Raw genomic sequence first — 15,805 nt, 5'->3', positions numbered from 1 at the left:
CAGCTTTATTCTAAAATGGTTAAATAAAAAAAAGGCTCAGCAATCTACACACAATACCCCATAATGACAAGCGAAAACAGGTTTTTAGACATTTTTGCAAATGTATTAAAAATAAAAAACAGAAATACCTTTTTTACGCACGTATTCAGACGCTTTGCTATAAGAGTCGAAATTGAGCTCAGGTGCATCCTGTTTCCATTGATCATCCTTGAGATGTTTCTACAACTTGGAGTCCACCTGTGGTAAATTCAATTGATTGGACATGATTTGGAAAGGTACATACAGTTGACAAGGGCATATCAGACCAAAAACCAAGCCAGGAGGTCGAAGGAATTGTCCGTAGAGCTTCGAGACCTTTGGGACAAGTCTCTGAATGTCCTTGAGTGGCCCAGCCAGAGCCCGGACTTGAACCCAATCGAACATCTCTGGAGGGACCTGATAATAGCTGTGCAGCAACGCTCCCCATCCAACCTGACAGAACCTGAGAGGATCTGAAGAGAGGAATGGGAGAAACTTCCCAAATACAGGTGTGCCAAGCTTGTAGCGTCATACCCAAGAAGACTCGAGGCTGTAATCGCTGCCAAAGATGCTTCAACAAAGTACTGAGTAAAGGGTCTGAATACTTATATAAATTTGATATTCCTGTTTTTTTAAATACATTTGCTATGATTTTTTAAACCCTGTTATTGCAATGTCATTACGGGGTATTGTGTGTAGATTGATGAGGAAAATAAACAATTTAATCAATTTCAAAATAAGGCTGTAACATAGCAAAATGTGGAAAAATGTCAAGGGGTCTGAATACTCTCATGGCTTGGATCATTTTCAAAAACCCTAAGGTTGGGCAAAAAAAGGTGAGTTTGCTGCTAATTACTTGGTTAGGATGTTGGGTGGTAGATGAGAATTAACTCTACTTAATGTGGCCAAAAAAAACAGGTCAGGAGCCACTCACGGCCCAGACTTGAATGTAGGGATTGAAAAGGAGCTTGTGTCATGGTAACTGGGTTAGATCACGGAGGGCTGTCGTGTTCCCATTAAATCTGTTAGCTCTCCAGAGTTTCCTCTCTGAGTGATTGTTATTCCGAATGCAACAGTGACGACAGATAGACCTACACGACAGCCTGTTCCCACGTAAGACTCCAGGTGTGGTTGACTGATGTGCGTGTGTGTGATGTGCGTGTGTGTTTTTGTGAAAAAGCCACCCAGCGTGCTCCAGTGCTAGACACGGCACCGACACCCACAGGAAAACGCCAGACCGGGACATTCCGAAACGAAGCGGTCCACATTCCACACCTAGCGTTACAATTCCGGAAGCTGCGCTTTGCTCATATAAACCCAATGAGTCAGAAGAAATATCAAAATATTTAGTGGAACTTTTCCCTTTGCCCAGACGGTCCAAACCCCAGTCGACCCAGAGCGTTCCAGAACGGAGATGCGCCGGCCAGACAACGAGGGGCGGGGGTGCACTCTGGCACAGACAGGAGTGTAATAGAAAAAGAGAGGGAGGAACGAAAATAAAATGTTAAAAAATTGGAAAGAAACAAGCACAGAAATGTATGTTTAGTCCTAGGCGTCTCCGACCCTCTCTCTCCCTCTCTGCTGTGTGGTACCTTGGCCGTCAGAGCAGGTGTTGGGCAGGGAGGGTATAAAGGCCATCTGGAGCGCAGAGGAGTGAGAATTAAGACTTCCACACTCTGACAGGGCTCAGACGAACCATCTGGTCCACTCCTCGCTTAAAGAACCTGTTCCCAGCTTCATCACACACCGGCCTCCGGCACTTGCGCTCTCACGCATAAAAACATAGGCTACCTCTTCACTCAGTCACTTTGATCTGCATTTGCTGTCGGGAGGTTAGTGGAGTGTGAAGACCTGCTTCTTCCTGGTAGATTTCCCAGTTCATTTTTCTTGTTACTTCTTGGAGCGGAGTCGGGCTGCCATGACGTGGATGAGACGTGTGTTTGGACCTGGGATGTCAGTCTGTCTCTGGGCTTTGTGTCTGTCCCTTAGTCTCATCTGGACTTGTCAGGTGACCCAGGCAGCCATCTACAGACACGCAGGTACAGTACAAACCTTCATTATATACACTCTTGGAAAAAAAGGTGTAATGAAGGGATCTGTTTTTTGGTTCCAGGTAGAAACATTTCACCCAACGAACAACCCTTTTGTAAAAAAATAAATAAAAAAAAGGTTATATCTGGAACCAAAACAAGGGTTCTCCATCAAGGGCAGCTGAAGAACCAGCTCTGGTTCTAAGTAGTGCGCCAGAGTAGGCTAACATGTTTAAGGTAACTTGTCGTTTCTCTTTTGGTGCACAGGCTATTTCGTTTTACCTTTCTGTAAAAAAAAAGAGAAGTAAAACCTATGTGGAATATATTTTGGCTTTGGTCAAATAAACATTTTGCACACATTTCTTCCTTCAATTGAATAGTGACTTGACAAAATAAAGCAAAACTCCCCTTAACAAATCAGCGTAGATAAAGATTGTGTACCATCAATTAAAATAAAACCACATCTGTGATAATACATTTTCACATGCATTGCATGAATCCATTTCTCAATTTGGGTCATGACTTATTTGGAATGGAACGCTTTACTGTTCAGCTGTTTAAGTGTAACATTTCCATCTACTGGCCAACTGAAATAATGCTGGCAGCGCAGGGTGCAGCAGGGCAGGTCTACTTATTCAGGGTCAGATTGGTATCAGGCAGTAATCTCTGAGTTTATTTGTAAATCTTTGCAATTGTGCATGCCATAGCCAGATAGATTGACAGTGCATTCTAACAACCGGTACGTTTTTATCAATGTCAATTGATCTCTGTATTCTGACTGCAGGTCCGTGTATTTACAAGGAGGTTCAGTTTCAGCCTGGACAGACCTTCTACAGGGGCTGTGATAAGTGCTACTGCCATGAAAATGGCTACTTTTGCCTCTCGTGAGTAAACAAACCAAATTAATAGCTAAGTTAAAACGTGACCTTACAAAATTTGAGTACTGGTATGCAACAGTGACCCATAGAAAAATATGCTAAAGCCAAACAGGAATTCTGTTTGCCAATATCACAAAGTGCCTGGTTTCTGTCCGTATCCCCAGACCGATGAAACCTACCACATGGCCCAACAAGTGCCAGCGGGTTTCGACAGAGTGTGGCTACCGCATCGTTTACAAGGAGTTGCCGGAGGTGGAGTGCCGTGCCTACAGCTGGATCCGGTGAAGGAAGACACACCGATGCCCCCAACAGTCAAAATACAAGACGGCAAGACTCTGGCAGTGGACCCTTTAATGAAGCAGTTACGCGGCAGAGAGAACCCCACTCGACCTTCAATTTGGGAATTGGTTCTCTCAAAAGGAGGAACCAATTCCCGAATTGAACAACCCCAACTCCCATCCTGTGAGTTGGGTGCCAGTGTGTGCACAATATTGACTGTAAAAACATTTAACTGGACCAAAGGATCTCCTCAGTTGGCATGGATACTAATAAGGTGTTGTCAAACAAGTACCGCAAAAGTAGCAACCAACTCCACAGTGTACAGTTTCCCATCGTCCCAATGTGCTTTTTCAGATTCCTGCCCGTCGCCTTACTGTAATGACCACTGGTACATGGGACCAACTGAGTTGATTGGTGAACTGCGTTGCCCTTCTAAGAGGACAGACCATGTATCCCCTCGCGACAGGTACGCAAGACAAATGGCGTTGCATTATACATGTCAACGCTATTACACTCCGCTGCCCAAGTGTGGGCGCCCATACCCCAACCAGACACCCGTCATTACCACGCAGTGTTACAAAAAGGTCTATAGCCATTTCCCCATTTTATAATTTCCCTCTCTGTTCTTTCGTAGGTGTTCAATCTTCTATATGACATTGACTAAGTGGCGCTTTCGCACCCTGATTAGGTTTTCAATGTGAAAGGTAGCGAGAGCGCCATCGGTCAACTTCACAAACGTATGCTGGGTTTACACTTCACTAGGCGTACTCCAGAGGCTTCGCGACTTCACACGACACCGAGATTTTGGTGCACGTCTGAATTTGCAACTTTACGCAAGCCTCAGTGACGTATTGCTAAGCACCCTAGCATCACTTAGTTTGTTAAGCTAAGGAGATGCATGCCAATATTTCACTGTTGACTTCATGTATATAATTTCTTTCTAATAAAAGAAAAATGGCAGTTTAACATACTGTGTGGACATTTTTTTCATCTTTCCCCTCACAGATTTGGGGGGTATACACAACATATCATAGATGGGATGGAAGGTAGCCTAGCGGTTAAGAGCGTTGGCCCAGTAACCGAAAGGTCGCCGGGTCGATTCCCTGAGCAGAATAGGTAAATAAATCAAATAAATTGATGTGCCCTTGAGCAAGGCACTTAATCCTAATTGCTCTGGATAAGTGTCTGATAAATTACTAAAATGTACATTTAGGATTGTCCTTGCATGAAATATTTAAAAAATGGCCAATTTAAAAATACTAAATGTATTTAATTATATCTTTTGGATGGGGAGTCCAAATAGTTACCACTATGCTGTTAAATCAAAACAAAGTTAAACCTCCCCAGAAAAAGAAATGCACTGTCCGGTTTTGTGTCGAAACAGATTTTCTGGACAGACTGTCATCCCAATCTGTCCATCGGTAAGATCCAGAAAATAAATATCATGCTGCAAATTTAGTGTACTATATTTTTCTTTGTACAGTTTAACACATTTTATACAAGTACACATGATCTTACATTCTCATTTGTTTCATTTTAGGGTTTTGTCTTTCTTCACTCTAGGTGCTGGTAATATTGTGTCACATATTTCTCTGAAGTCTTCGGTCAAACATTCATGTAACAAGTGAGTACCCTTTGTCTATGGATGAGGCAATAAGAAAGGTCAGCTTGACTGGACACTTGACAAGTCCCTCTGTCCAAAACCTTCCCTTAAAGCCCCAGTGTGGTTCTTGGCTCCCCAAAGACATTTAGTCCCAACCAAACTAGAACGTCCGAACGAGTTCCATTAAAAATGTCCATCTTTCTGCGGTCTCGTCTGTCACGAGGAGACTACATCCCCCAGTGTGCATCAGCAATGTCATTTAACATGGATTAAAAGTCCCACTGCAGTGATCATGGCACATGACTTGTTAACGCCACAGTGTGATTTTCATCTTTTTTGTTTTGTATTCAGTTGGTGAAGACCCTACTAAAATGGAGGTACAGCATTCTGTGGGAAGGGAAACGTCTTGAAGCAGCACCCGCGTAAAAATAAGAAAACAAATAAAGGAGAACACAGCAGCTTTTTCTTTCTTTTTTTTTTTTATACCATTCAAACAAATCCCGCCATAGATTATCCTCTTATTTTCTTAGGTGGCATACGGAATGCAAGGATTGGTCAGAGGGAGAGAAAAAAAAATATATTCTCAATACACTTTTCATAAAAAGAATCCGACAGGATTCAAGAGACAACAAACCCAACAACGGAGTAAAGAAAAAAAATTTAAATGAAGTACTCTGCTTCTTACTTCTCGCTCCAGCAGAATAAAAAGTTAACGATTACTAAGATGCATTTCTGGCAAAAGTCTTGATTCCAAATAACAAAACGAGCTGAATCAACCGGTTGAGTGCGGAACATAACTGGATTTGAATGTAAATAACTTAAAAAGACAAAAAAAACAACTGCAGCACCATGAATTACAAGATCTGTATGACTCAAGTATAATATAGCAAATCTACTGTGAAATAGTAATACATCAAATCAAAACAGTCACGTGGGAAACAAAATATATATTTTTTTAAAAGAGCAGAAAAATCTTTGAACAGTAAAATACAGATCAAGAGTTTTCAGAAATTGACTAAGTTTGAGACAAAAAAAAAAAATGGAAATCATAAGGAATGATTTTTAGGCAGCTCTTATTTGCCACCCTCTGCATCTTTATAATGGATGATACACACATACACTTTTGCAAGTATCGTTTCCCCTTTCCAAACGAAACACATACTGCAGGACTGACCCGGCTTCTAGCCAAATCCAAAAAGTTACCGTGACAAAGTCTCTGCTGAGTTACACCTGCCATCTCAGCATTAACAAATCCGGAACCAAAACAATAGGTACGCTTCTTTAAAAACAAAAACCAAGAAAACACTTTGTACAGATAGTCGTGGTCGAGTTTCACCATCTACTTAGCCAGTTTTACACAGTCTGTTCATGTCAGGGCAATTTCAAAATGACACTTTGTTGAACATGTCTTTTTCTCTTTTCATTTGATTCCTTGATGATGTTGAAGTTCCTCAATTAGCCATGTTTAGAATGCAGTAATTTAGTTTCAGATAAAACAAAAAAAGACAGAAAATAAGGAGAAATCCATACAAGAAGCCAAGTCCTTACTCCTCTTAGGTCTGTATATAACCCCTCCCCCAAGCCTAGTTTCTCCACAGGGTTTAAGATAAGAGGTACACAATTTCACACACACACACACGCTCAAGCAAACAAACACACACACACACAACATCCTAAAAGCTTCCTGACTGTGTCCTTACTCCTGACCCCTGTATGGGTGGGTGCTGGAACTGACTGAGGGGTGTCCCGCGCTGTGGGTAGTGTTGGCCGGTGGAGGCCGCCAGGAGCCTGGAGCCGGTCTGCAGCACTGTCTGCCCGGGGCTGCCTGGTTTCAGGCTCCGGGACGCCTGCTGCTGGCTCAGTCTGGAGGCGTGGTGGGACGCCGGGTTCCCCACAGCACCGGCGCCAAAGTCTGTTTTAGGGTTGCCGTGAGCCCTGGAGCCAGGGGTGGGAGACCCTGACAACCCGCTGTTCAAGAGGCTGGCTTTTAGGTGGCTCCCGCCACTGTACACGTGGGACCCGTCCATACTGCTGCTGCCGCTCGGCTGGTGCAGGTTGCCTCCTGGCGGTCTGGAGGCCCCACACAGCGCCGAGTCTGCAGTGGAGGTGGTTTGGTTGGGGAAGGAGGACAGGGAGTTGAGGGGCTGTTGTTGATGCTGCTGCGAGGGGTCTTGAGACAGGGCGGAGAGGGAGGACAGGCGAGAGTAGAAGCCCTGGCCTGAGGGAGGGGGAGCCGAGGGACTGTAAGAACCACGGAATGGAGAGGACACGCTCTGCTGAAGGAAGGCTGGACTGTCCACTGTCTGCTGGTGGCCCTCCGATAAGGGGGGCTGCACCTTAGAACGAGAAAACACACAAAATACTTCCTGACACCCTAGTATAAAACCAGGCGAAACAAAAAACACTCAACTCTCGCAAATGACAAGGGACACCATACCTGGTGTGTGTAGACAGACGGGCTGTATCTCTGTGGGCTTTTCATGGGAGAGGCCAGGGGTACCGTCTGGATCTCATACCGGTCTGCATCTGGGATAAACGTAACAGGACACAAGCTGAACAGATGGTTCATGCGTGCGGATTCCCTGAAACCTCAGAATCTGAAATGAATTTGGCAAATGTTGTTCCAGACTAGATACTGTAGCTACATTTCAGACAAAAACCTTAGACGAGAAAACCCAAGACAAACCAGCCTAAACACACCTCTATATTTCAGACTAGAGGTCTATGTTTAAGTCTCGTCTAAAAATCGGGACAGGAGGACGTCTGGCCTGAATTTCCTACTACTTCATTCATGTGAAAACGAGAAAAACCTGGTAGTGAAAAGGAGCGCAGTACCAGGGTCCTTGTCTGTAACCGAGGAGTCCGTTCTCTTCAGCACACGGTCCATCTTGAGGGAGCCCCTCAGTACCCGCTCTAAGACACCCTGGCCCTCTCTCAGCCGCTCAACTGTCGTGGGCACCATCCTGGATCGAAGCAAAACACCAACACCGTCATGTACAGTATGTTAAGTCACACACACAATGGGCTTATATAAGACCCTATAAAATCTGTACAATAGTTTATTGTTGCCGAATCCGTTTGATTTTTTTCCCCAAACTCAGTTTTGTTTTTCATCGATATTGTCAGGTTTCGCTATAAGTCACTTTTAAAAAAAATATATAGAAAAACAAAACTAAATTGGATGTTCCAAGTCCACAACAATGCTTAAACCACATCAGGAGACCATTTTTGAGGTCTGGGAAAAATCTAAAGAAATGTTTATTTTTGAGTGCAGTTACCCTTGAAGTCAACTGCACACGAACAAGACAAGTGAATGCTAAGTGACAGGGAACAAAGTGCTGTGAGAGGATGTGGTGCCGGTGTCTAGTCTTACCAGTGGCTGGTGCCTTCCTGAGCCCTGGACTGTTGCTGTGTTGGTGGTCCAGGGGCGACGGTGTGGTGGTTATCTGGGGGGCTCACCTCCTCTATCTGGGGGATGGAGGAGTGGGTGGGGGAGGAGAAGGAGCTGTGGGGGGAGGCTGGGGGCTGCAGGTGGAAGGAACGGAGGCCTCCGGGAGACTTGGCGCTGGCACAGATGGAGCTGGGGCGGGTGTCCAGGGAGCTACCCCGGGCTCTGGGTCCCTGCTGCTCCCCTGCTTTCTCTTACGGTACTCCAGCAGAGACACCTGAGTCGTCGAGGGAAAAGAGCCATCCCTAGTCAGTCATATGTACAGCCTTAGTCCCATGACACACACACTACCACTGGTTGCATTGCGACACCAGTGATTACTCACCAGTACAGTATGGTCAGGACGTCATGCATCAACTCAACTGTTAGACGACTTACCTTGAATGCACGTTCGCTTACACGTATTCAACGGACTGACCAAACATCCAAAAATGTTACCGAACCCTGAATGGAAGAGCAACCACAGGTCACCAATCTACTACTTCTACCATCCTGGGAGTTCTATGGTGGGTCAACATCCTCAGTTGCTGTGGTTATCTGACGTGGATACAGAGGTGCAAAAATACAATACCTTGGCTGACGATTGGAATGAGTCGACTTTGACAATAACAGACAAACAACGAAGCAATCCAGGGTAGCTTTATCACGCTCTCCCTACAGTGTCGGGACAAAACCCTGCTGAATGGCAAAGAAAATGGCTTTTTGTACCAGAGTATTGATACTGGCATCAATGTTATTACCAGAATCAGGAAGCTATCATATTCTAAAATGGGTTTTGTCACACCACCATTCTGTTTTGACTTATGAAGCCTTTGTTCTTTGTGGATAGTTAGTAACGGGCCAACATTGAAACATCAGCACAGGCAACTTATCATTATCAAATGAAACATCACAACACAAAGCAACCACTGGGAGGTAAGAAACAAAACAGAAAGGGGGGCGACAAAAACAGAACGACAGGGCACTCGCGTACGGTACATACACCCACACTCAAGAGACAAATAAGAGAGAGAGAGCAGCTCGGCAGAAGGTCGTCATGAAACAGGCAGGAGACTCAAGGAGGGAACGGGGGGAGGGGGGATGAGAGAGATGAAGGCTGCCTGAATGGACTGTCCGATATCAGGGCTGCCAGGAGGCCCCATCTAGACCCTTAGAGCTGCAGTTAGAGGCTTAGGACATGAAGAATCTCCACACAGTAGGGTCTTCGGACCCGAGGACTACTATACTTGTTAGGGCCTTTTGATTCTGCTTGGGCCCCAAACCCAGCTTCTCGGGCTCCAAAGACTACTTTTATGGACCTTCTGATTGTCCTTGGGCCCTTAGGGGTGCCACTTGAAGGGGTGCTAGTATGGTTCTTGGATGGGCATTGGCCATACTGCTGGTATGGCTCGAGGCTGGTGAAAGGGGATGCGAGCACAGAACTATGGATGAGATGGACCATAGACGAATGGCCAGTGAAGCCGACGCCCACAGGGCCTGGCTCAACCTCGGCAGCCTGAAGACGACACCATGAAGCATCGGGCTCGTAGCACGGCGCTCCGAGACAACGGGGTGACCATGTTTCTGACACAGAGATGTTGATATAATAGGTCATGTAGGTTTTTTTTTTTTTTGGAAAAGGGGAGTTTGGTGCGGGGCTGTGTATGCGGATGCCAAACAATATTTACATGCACACTTCTAAATGGTATGGAAATATTCACCATATTGTGTACTGTCTTGTATTCACGTCTTACTGCTATAGCCTGGTAACCTGGCTGTCCTGTCAGCAGACTAACGGTTTGCAGGTTGGCCCTCTGCCTTGGTAGAAACAGTGGAAGAAAGACTTGGCAAAGGTTTCAGGAGGAGCATAGGGGGGTGGGAGGGTGAGGAGAGGGTCGACAGAACACAAAACCTGTTGGGCTAGCTGCAGTAGGAAAGACAGAATACACATAGAGAGAGAGAAAATGTGTAAATCATTCTAGAAGTACGGCATTGTTTGTTTCTGAAGACATGTATGACAATTGTTACCCCACGTCTATTTTGATTTAATTATCATCTCGGCGTGGAATCACTGAGCCCACTTGATCTATTCGACACAAAGTGAATGGAAAACACAAAGCAAGGAAATACTACAATGACCAAGTAGTCATTCAGTTTCCACATACTCTACCACACTCAATATGACTCTTTCCCCTCAAATTTGGACATTATACCAATAATCATGTAGGCACTTCTTCCATACTACCACTTCAGACATGATCTACCTAGCATACCGCCATTTGGGAGTTTCATTTAAAACACAAATATCTTTGTTAAATAGTACATTTTTTGAAAAAAAAAAAAAAAAAAAAAAGCAGGAAAACGTTGAGAGTTAGACTTGCCTTCTTTTTCTGCGGTGGGTTACTGGTGTGGTGGGGAGGGGTGCCGCTGTCTGGGTAGCCCCCGCCATAGTGCTGCTCGCCGTAGGGCGACAGAGAGTCAGGCCCAGCCTCGGCCGGAGGCCCTTGGCCACTCACGGTGCTGTAGAAGGACTCGGCCGGCGAGAAGCTGCCCTCCGATTGGCTGAGGCGCCTGTCGGTGGTGACGGGATTGCCCAGGTTGGCGTTGAGCGGGGAGCAGGTATAGATGAGGTTGAACTCAGTCCTGAAGCTCTGCTCTCTGGCCTGCTGGGCCGACTCGGACAAGGTGCTTGGCGCCAGGGGAGTGAGGAGGCCGCCCCCGCCCACCATGGAAGCCAGCGGCCCCTGCGTGTCAGGGGGAGGAGGCCCCGTTGCCAAGAGGAGAGAGAAGTCGTCTGACATGGCGGGCACAGGGCCATCGAGGCCCGAGGACAGGTTGGGGAACTGCAGGGCGCAGCGCGGGGCGTCAACGTCCGGTTGCAGACACGGCTACAGGTGGAGGATGAAGAGGGAAACAAGGTTACAAAACCTGTGAAAAAGAAAAAAAACAAACACCTCTCCTCATCTGTCCTGTGTTCCCTAACGCATCTAGCCCAGTCTCCAGTGCTCTAACAGTTACTCTGGGTCTGTGAGGTGAATGCCTACCTCTGGAGAGATGGACTCTGGCCTGTGCACAGGAGAAGCCTCTGGAGATGATATGTTCTGGATGGGTAGAAGAGAGAGACGTGAAATACCATTAGAAACAGATCGATAGCACAGTGAAAACAACCATGTCTATGCACTGTAGCGTTGTACACAGAAATGTCATATGTTCTGGTACCCCACTGACACATGCTCAGTATGTCCTGTGTGTGTGCGAGCATGTGTGTGTGTGTATTTCTGTATGTCCTGTGTGTGTTTATCCACATCCTTCCAAAGTACCTCAAACTGCAGTGGCGTGTTGCAGCGGCTGGTTGGCAGCGAGGGCAGTGGCGAGTAGGCAGCCATGCCGTTGGACAGCCGGTGCTCCTCATCGCCGTAGCAACCCAGCAGTGCGGCGTAGGATGCGGGGCTAGGCAGGGGTTGGTCCGACGGCAGCGGGGGAGTGATGGGCGACAGGGGCCTCAGCAGCAGACCGTGTTCTTCTGAGCCGGGCAGAGGCGGCGCTGCCTCCACCTCCGGGCCGTATATGGACCGCCGCTTCTTGGGGGGCGCCGCCAGTTCTTTATTTATTTATTTTTCAATCGGAAAGAAAAGCAATATAGCGTCAGATGATCTGCTGTGACAGGTGTCAGCGCACACCGATGAAAAGGATCTTCGTTTGGGGTTAGGTTCACTTAAAATGATGTACATGGTTGACGAATTAGGATAAAGTAAGTAAGTAAAACAATACCAGACTAACAATAGCCAACGCTAAATACTGGCACGTCTGAGGAAGAGTGCTCGTCGACAGCAAGACTGCTATACCAGACCCGGGTTCCAAAAACGATTTCAACTATTAGGAACCTTTCAAATGCTGCAGCTGTGCTTGGCTGACCTCTTGCAATGGAACAAACAAAAAAAAGTCCCAAAAGTGCAAACATCGTCCACCTTGAAAATGCTCAAAGTATTTGAAAGACTTGGAATAGTATAAACCAGGTCTGTACTAAACTCAGCAAAAAGAAACTTAACATGTGTAAATATTTGTATGAACATAAGATTCAACAACTGAGACAAACTGACATAAACTGACATAAACATGAACAAACTGGTCCTTCTGAGCTCATTGGTAGAGCATCGCTTGAACAAGGGTAGTGGGTTCGATCCCGGGACCAAAGTAGAATGTATGCACACATGACTGTAAGTGGTGAGATGTGACCCCATTAAAGTTCCACAGACATGGGACACCTGAATAATGTTCCCAGACATTTCTGGGGGTGAGATGTTACCCCACTCTTCCACTCAAGGCACCTGCAAGTTCCCAGACATTTCCCAGAGTTGCTCAATGGGATTGAGATCCGGGCTCGTCGCTGGCCATGGCAGAACACGGACATTCCTGTCTTGCAGGTGGCATTGTCATGCTGGAGGGTCATGTCAGGATGAGCCTGCAGGAAGGGTACCACATGAGGGAGGAGGATGACCACCCCCCCCTCCTGGAGAGTCAAAACCACAACTCGTCAGTGAAGAGCACTTTTTGCCAGTCCTGTCTGGTCCAGCGACGGTGGGTTTGTGCCCATAGGCGACATTGTTGCCGGTGATGTCTGGTGAGGATCTGCATTTACAACAGGCCTGCAAGCCCTCAGTCCAGCCTCTCTCAGACTATTGCGGACAGTCTGAACACTGATGGAGTGAATGTGCGTTCCTGGTGTAAGTTGTTGTTGCCATCCTGTACCTGTCCCGCAGGTGTGATGTTCGGATGTACCGATCCTGTGCAGGTGTTACACGTGTTCTGCCACTGCGAGGACAATCAGCTGTCCGTCCTGTCTCCATGTAGCCCTGTCTTAGGCGTCTCTCAGTACAGACTTTGCGATTTATTGCCCTAGCCACATCTGCAGTTCTCATGCCTCCTTGCAGCATGCCTAAGGCACGGTCACGCAGATGAGCAGAGAACTTGGGCATCTTTCTTCTGCTGTTCTTCAGAGTCCGTAGAAAGGTCCTCTTTAGTGTCCTAAGTTTTCATAACTGTGACCTTAATTGCCTACAGTCTGTAAGCTGTTAGTGTCTTAACGACCGTTCCACAGGTGCATGTTCATTAATTGTCCATGGTTCATTAAACAAGCATGAGAAACTGTGTTTAAACCCTACACAATGAAGATTTGAAGTCATTTGGATTTTTACTAATTATCTTTGAAAGATAGGGTCCTGAAAAAGGGACATTACTCTTTTTGCTGAGTTTAGATTACAAATGCTACTAGACTTGTTAGAAGACAGTGAACAGACAAAAAAAAAAAAAAAGTTTGTAGATACCGGCTTTGAAAGGGTTGGGGGTGGAGCTGCTGCTGTTACTTTGGTGGGAAGAGGTGGACTCAGTGCCGTCCTCCAGGCCCCCAGAGCAGAGCCCGCTCTCATCCTGGGCTTGTTGGATCCATCTCTGCACATAGGGGAGATACAAACAGGCATCAGACAAAATACCGGAACACTGAATATCCTTCAAACATATGAAGGGTAGTAGACAAGTGCACACTTGGGATGCATCCACTTCTAACAGCCCTGTCCTTCACCCACTACACATCACATTACATTTTCCATGTACCCCTATTCCCCATTGACCCCAACAACTTCCACAACTCCCTCCACCGTTACCTTCTTGAAGGAGCCGTAGGTGGCGTCCACACTGACGGGCCGGCGCCGGCGCTCAGGGTTGAAAGGCGAGCCGAAGCGCACGTAGTGTTTGGGCGCAGTGCAGATGAGCGGCGAGGCCGCAAGGCCCGGCAGCATGTTGAGCGTCGTCGCCAGCACCGTGGGGTCAGTGGTGATGCGCAGTTGCCTCTCCACCGCGGGCGCCTCCTGCAGGACTACCTTGTCCAGCACTTTGTCTTTCAGCCACTCAGTCACCAGATACTGGGGGAGGGGGAGATCATTATTTGCAAACAAATTCTGGAAGACTCGTTACCGCCAAATTCTAAAAGGGACTTTTCAGCGAAAAATTTGGGAATTATTTTTAACAAATTGTGGAAAAGACTGACAAATTCTAAATTTGTGTATATTGGACTATACATGTTGTAATACAAAAACTCTAAAGAGTTGTCCTGGTTCATTAAATGTTTAATAAATAATAACAATTAAATACAAAATGGTAGTTGGAAGTCGGCCCCATCCCTCTCACCTTCTTAGTCTTAGGCAGGTTGCGAAGGTTGCCTTTGTTCAGAGCACTCAGGCCTTCTCCGTCAAGGAGTTGCCCAGCTCCCAATGCTCCGTCTCCCAGCCTCAGCTCTGTCCCGGGTCCCCCCAGGGGACCCTCCTGCCCCTCGGCCACCACCGCCTGCTCCAGGGCTGCCTGCTGCAGGGCCAGGGCCTGCCGCTGGCGGCGGGCTCGCTGCGACGAACTGGAGCGGTAGCGCGAAATGCGGCTCTTAGGCCGTGGCTTGGAGGAGCGGGCCGGGGGAGGCTTGGGGGGCACCGCAAGAGGGGCCAGGAGGGGAGCGGTACACACCAGGGCCTTGTCTGCGTCGGCTGCTAAGGAGGGTTCCTGGAGAGAGAGATTCTGTTGGGGGGGGGGAACAATATTGAAATTGGAAAATTGGTCACAAAGTTCAAAAAGAGAATGTGGCGGTAAGAGGGATGAAAGTCTAACTCACGGTGACGTAGGTGGCACGGCGCGTGCTTATCCCCACTCCTGCTTGGTGGGCCGCGGCGTTAACCCCCGTGGGGTTCCCTCCGCTCCCCTCTACAGACTCCAGGCCCTCCTGTTTAAACTCATCTATGCCCCCTGTGCTGGGCGTCCTCTTCTACGGAGACAGAGAGTGGATTACGAACTGCAGACTTACACTATGATTTGATAGTGACAGTGGGTTGGTTGGTGCAACAGGAATTATGTCAGGGCGGAGATGTGACACATACCGGTCTACTAGAGATGAGGACTCCGTTCTCGTCCAGCTCTTCCTCCTCTCCTTCCTCCAGCTTCACCCCATCTAGGAGTGCCTCCTGTAACACATACGGCGCATACATTTTCATTACACAGTGCACACACCCCCCCGTGTGTCTCTGTAGGAAAGCACCACATGAGTTGTAAAATTCTCTACAACCCATCCACCCAGTCTCTCTATATGTACACACACACACACACACACACACACACACACACACACACACACACACACACACACACCTTTGCACCAAGACAAACACACACACCTCTGTGTCACTGTTGCCCAGGCTGACGTTGCCCTGCAGCGTCTCCCGGACCTCGCCACTCTCCTCGGGCGGCTGGTTACTGTCATCTGACATCCCGAAAGGTCCCTTGCCGCCACCTGGCCCCTCCATCTCTCTCCGCTGGGCCTTCCGCCGCCGCGTCTCGGCCCCCGTGGGTGCCGGGAGTTGAGAGGGCGGGGGCAGCGACCCCGCGGCTTGGCAGAGCAGGGTTTCGCGTGGGCTCAGGTTGTGCTTCAGCACGGGGCAGTTCTGCTGGTTGCCCTTGTAGCAGGCGCAGTCCACCTTGTAATTACTGCAATAACGATAACAAAATGATTTCTCGTGTGCTTTTTAAAACCCAG

General features: G+C 47.5%; 1 protein-coding gene across 1 annotated transcript in view; it reads right to left on the bottom strand.

The window, feature by feature from the left end:
- Positions 1 to 4,653: 4,653 nt before the first annotated feature.
- Positions 4,654 to 15,805, bottom strand: part of setd5 (SET domain containing 5) — a 49,679-nt gene continuing 38,527 nt past the window's right edge. Inside the window, 14 exon segments of the mRNA XM_052527293.1 lie at positions 4,654 to 7,144; positions 7,246 to 7,334; positions 7,644 to 7,771; positions 8,182 to 8,440; positions 8,443 to 8,473; positions 10,617 to 11,123; positions 11,280 to 11,336; positions 11,556 to 11,836; positions 13,560 to 13,683; positions 13,896 to 14,153; positions 14,419 to 14,796; positions 14,891 to 15,040; positions 15,153 to 15,236; positions 15,447 to 15,756. Of these exon segments, the coding sequence (XP_052383253.1) occupies positions 6,482 to 7,144; positions 7,246 to 7,334; positions 7,644 to 7,771; positions 8,182 to 8,440; positions 8,443 to 8,473; positions 10,617 to 11,123; positions 11,280 to 11,336; positions 11,556 to 11,836; positions 13,560 to 13,683; positions 13,896 to 14,153; positions 14,419 to 14,796; positions 14,891 to 15,040; positions 15,153 to 15,236; positions 15,447 to 15,756 (3,319 nt within the window). The 3' untranslated portion in view covers positions 4,654 to 6,481.

The sequence above is a fragment of the Oncorhynchus keta genome, chromosome 10 (genome assembly GCF_023373465.1).
Source record: "Oncorhynchus keta strain PuntledgeMale-10-30-2019 chromosome 10, Oket_V2, whole genome shotgun sequence".
NCBI classification, from domain to species: Eukaryota; Metazoa; Chordata; class Actinopteri; order Salmoniformes; family Salmonidae; genus Oncorhynchus; species Oncorhynchus keta.
The sequence above is the reverse complement of the archived record's forward strand: the minus strand, read 5'-3'. Positions and strand labels throughout refer to the sequence as shown.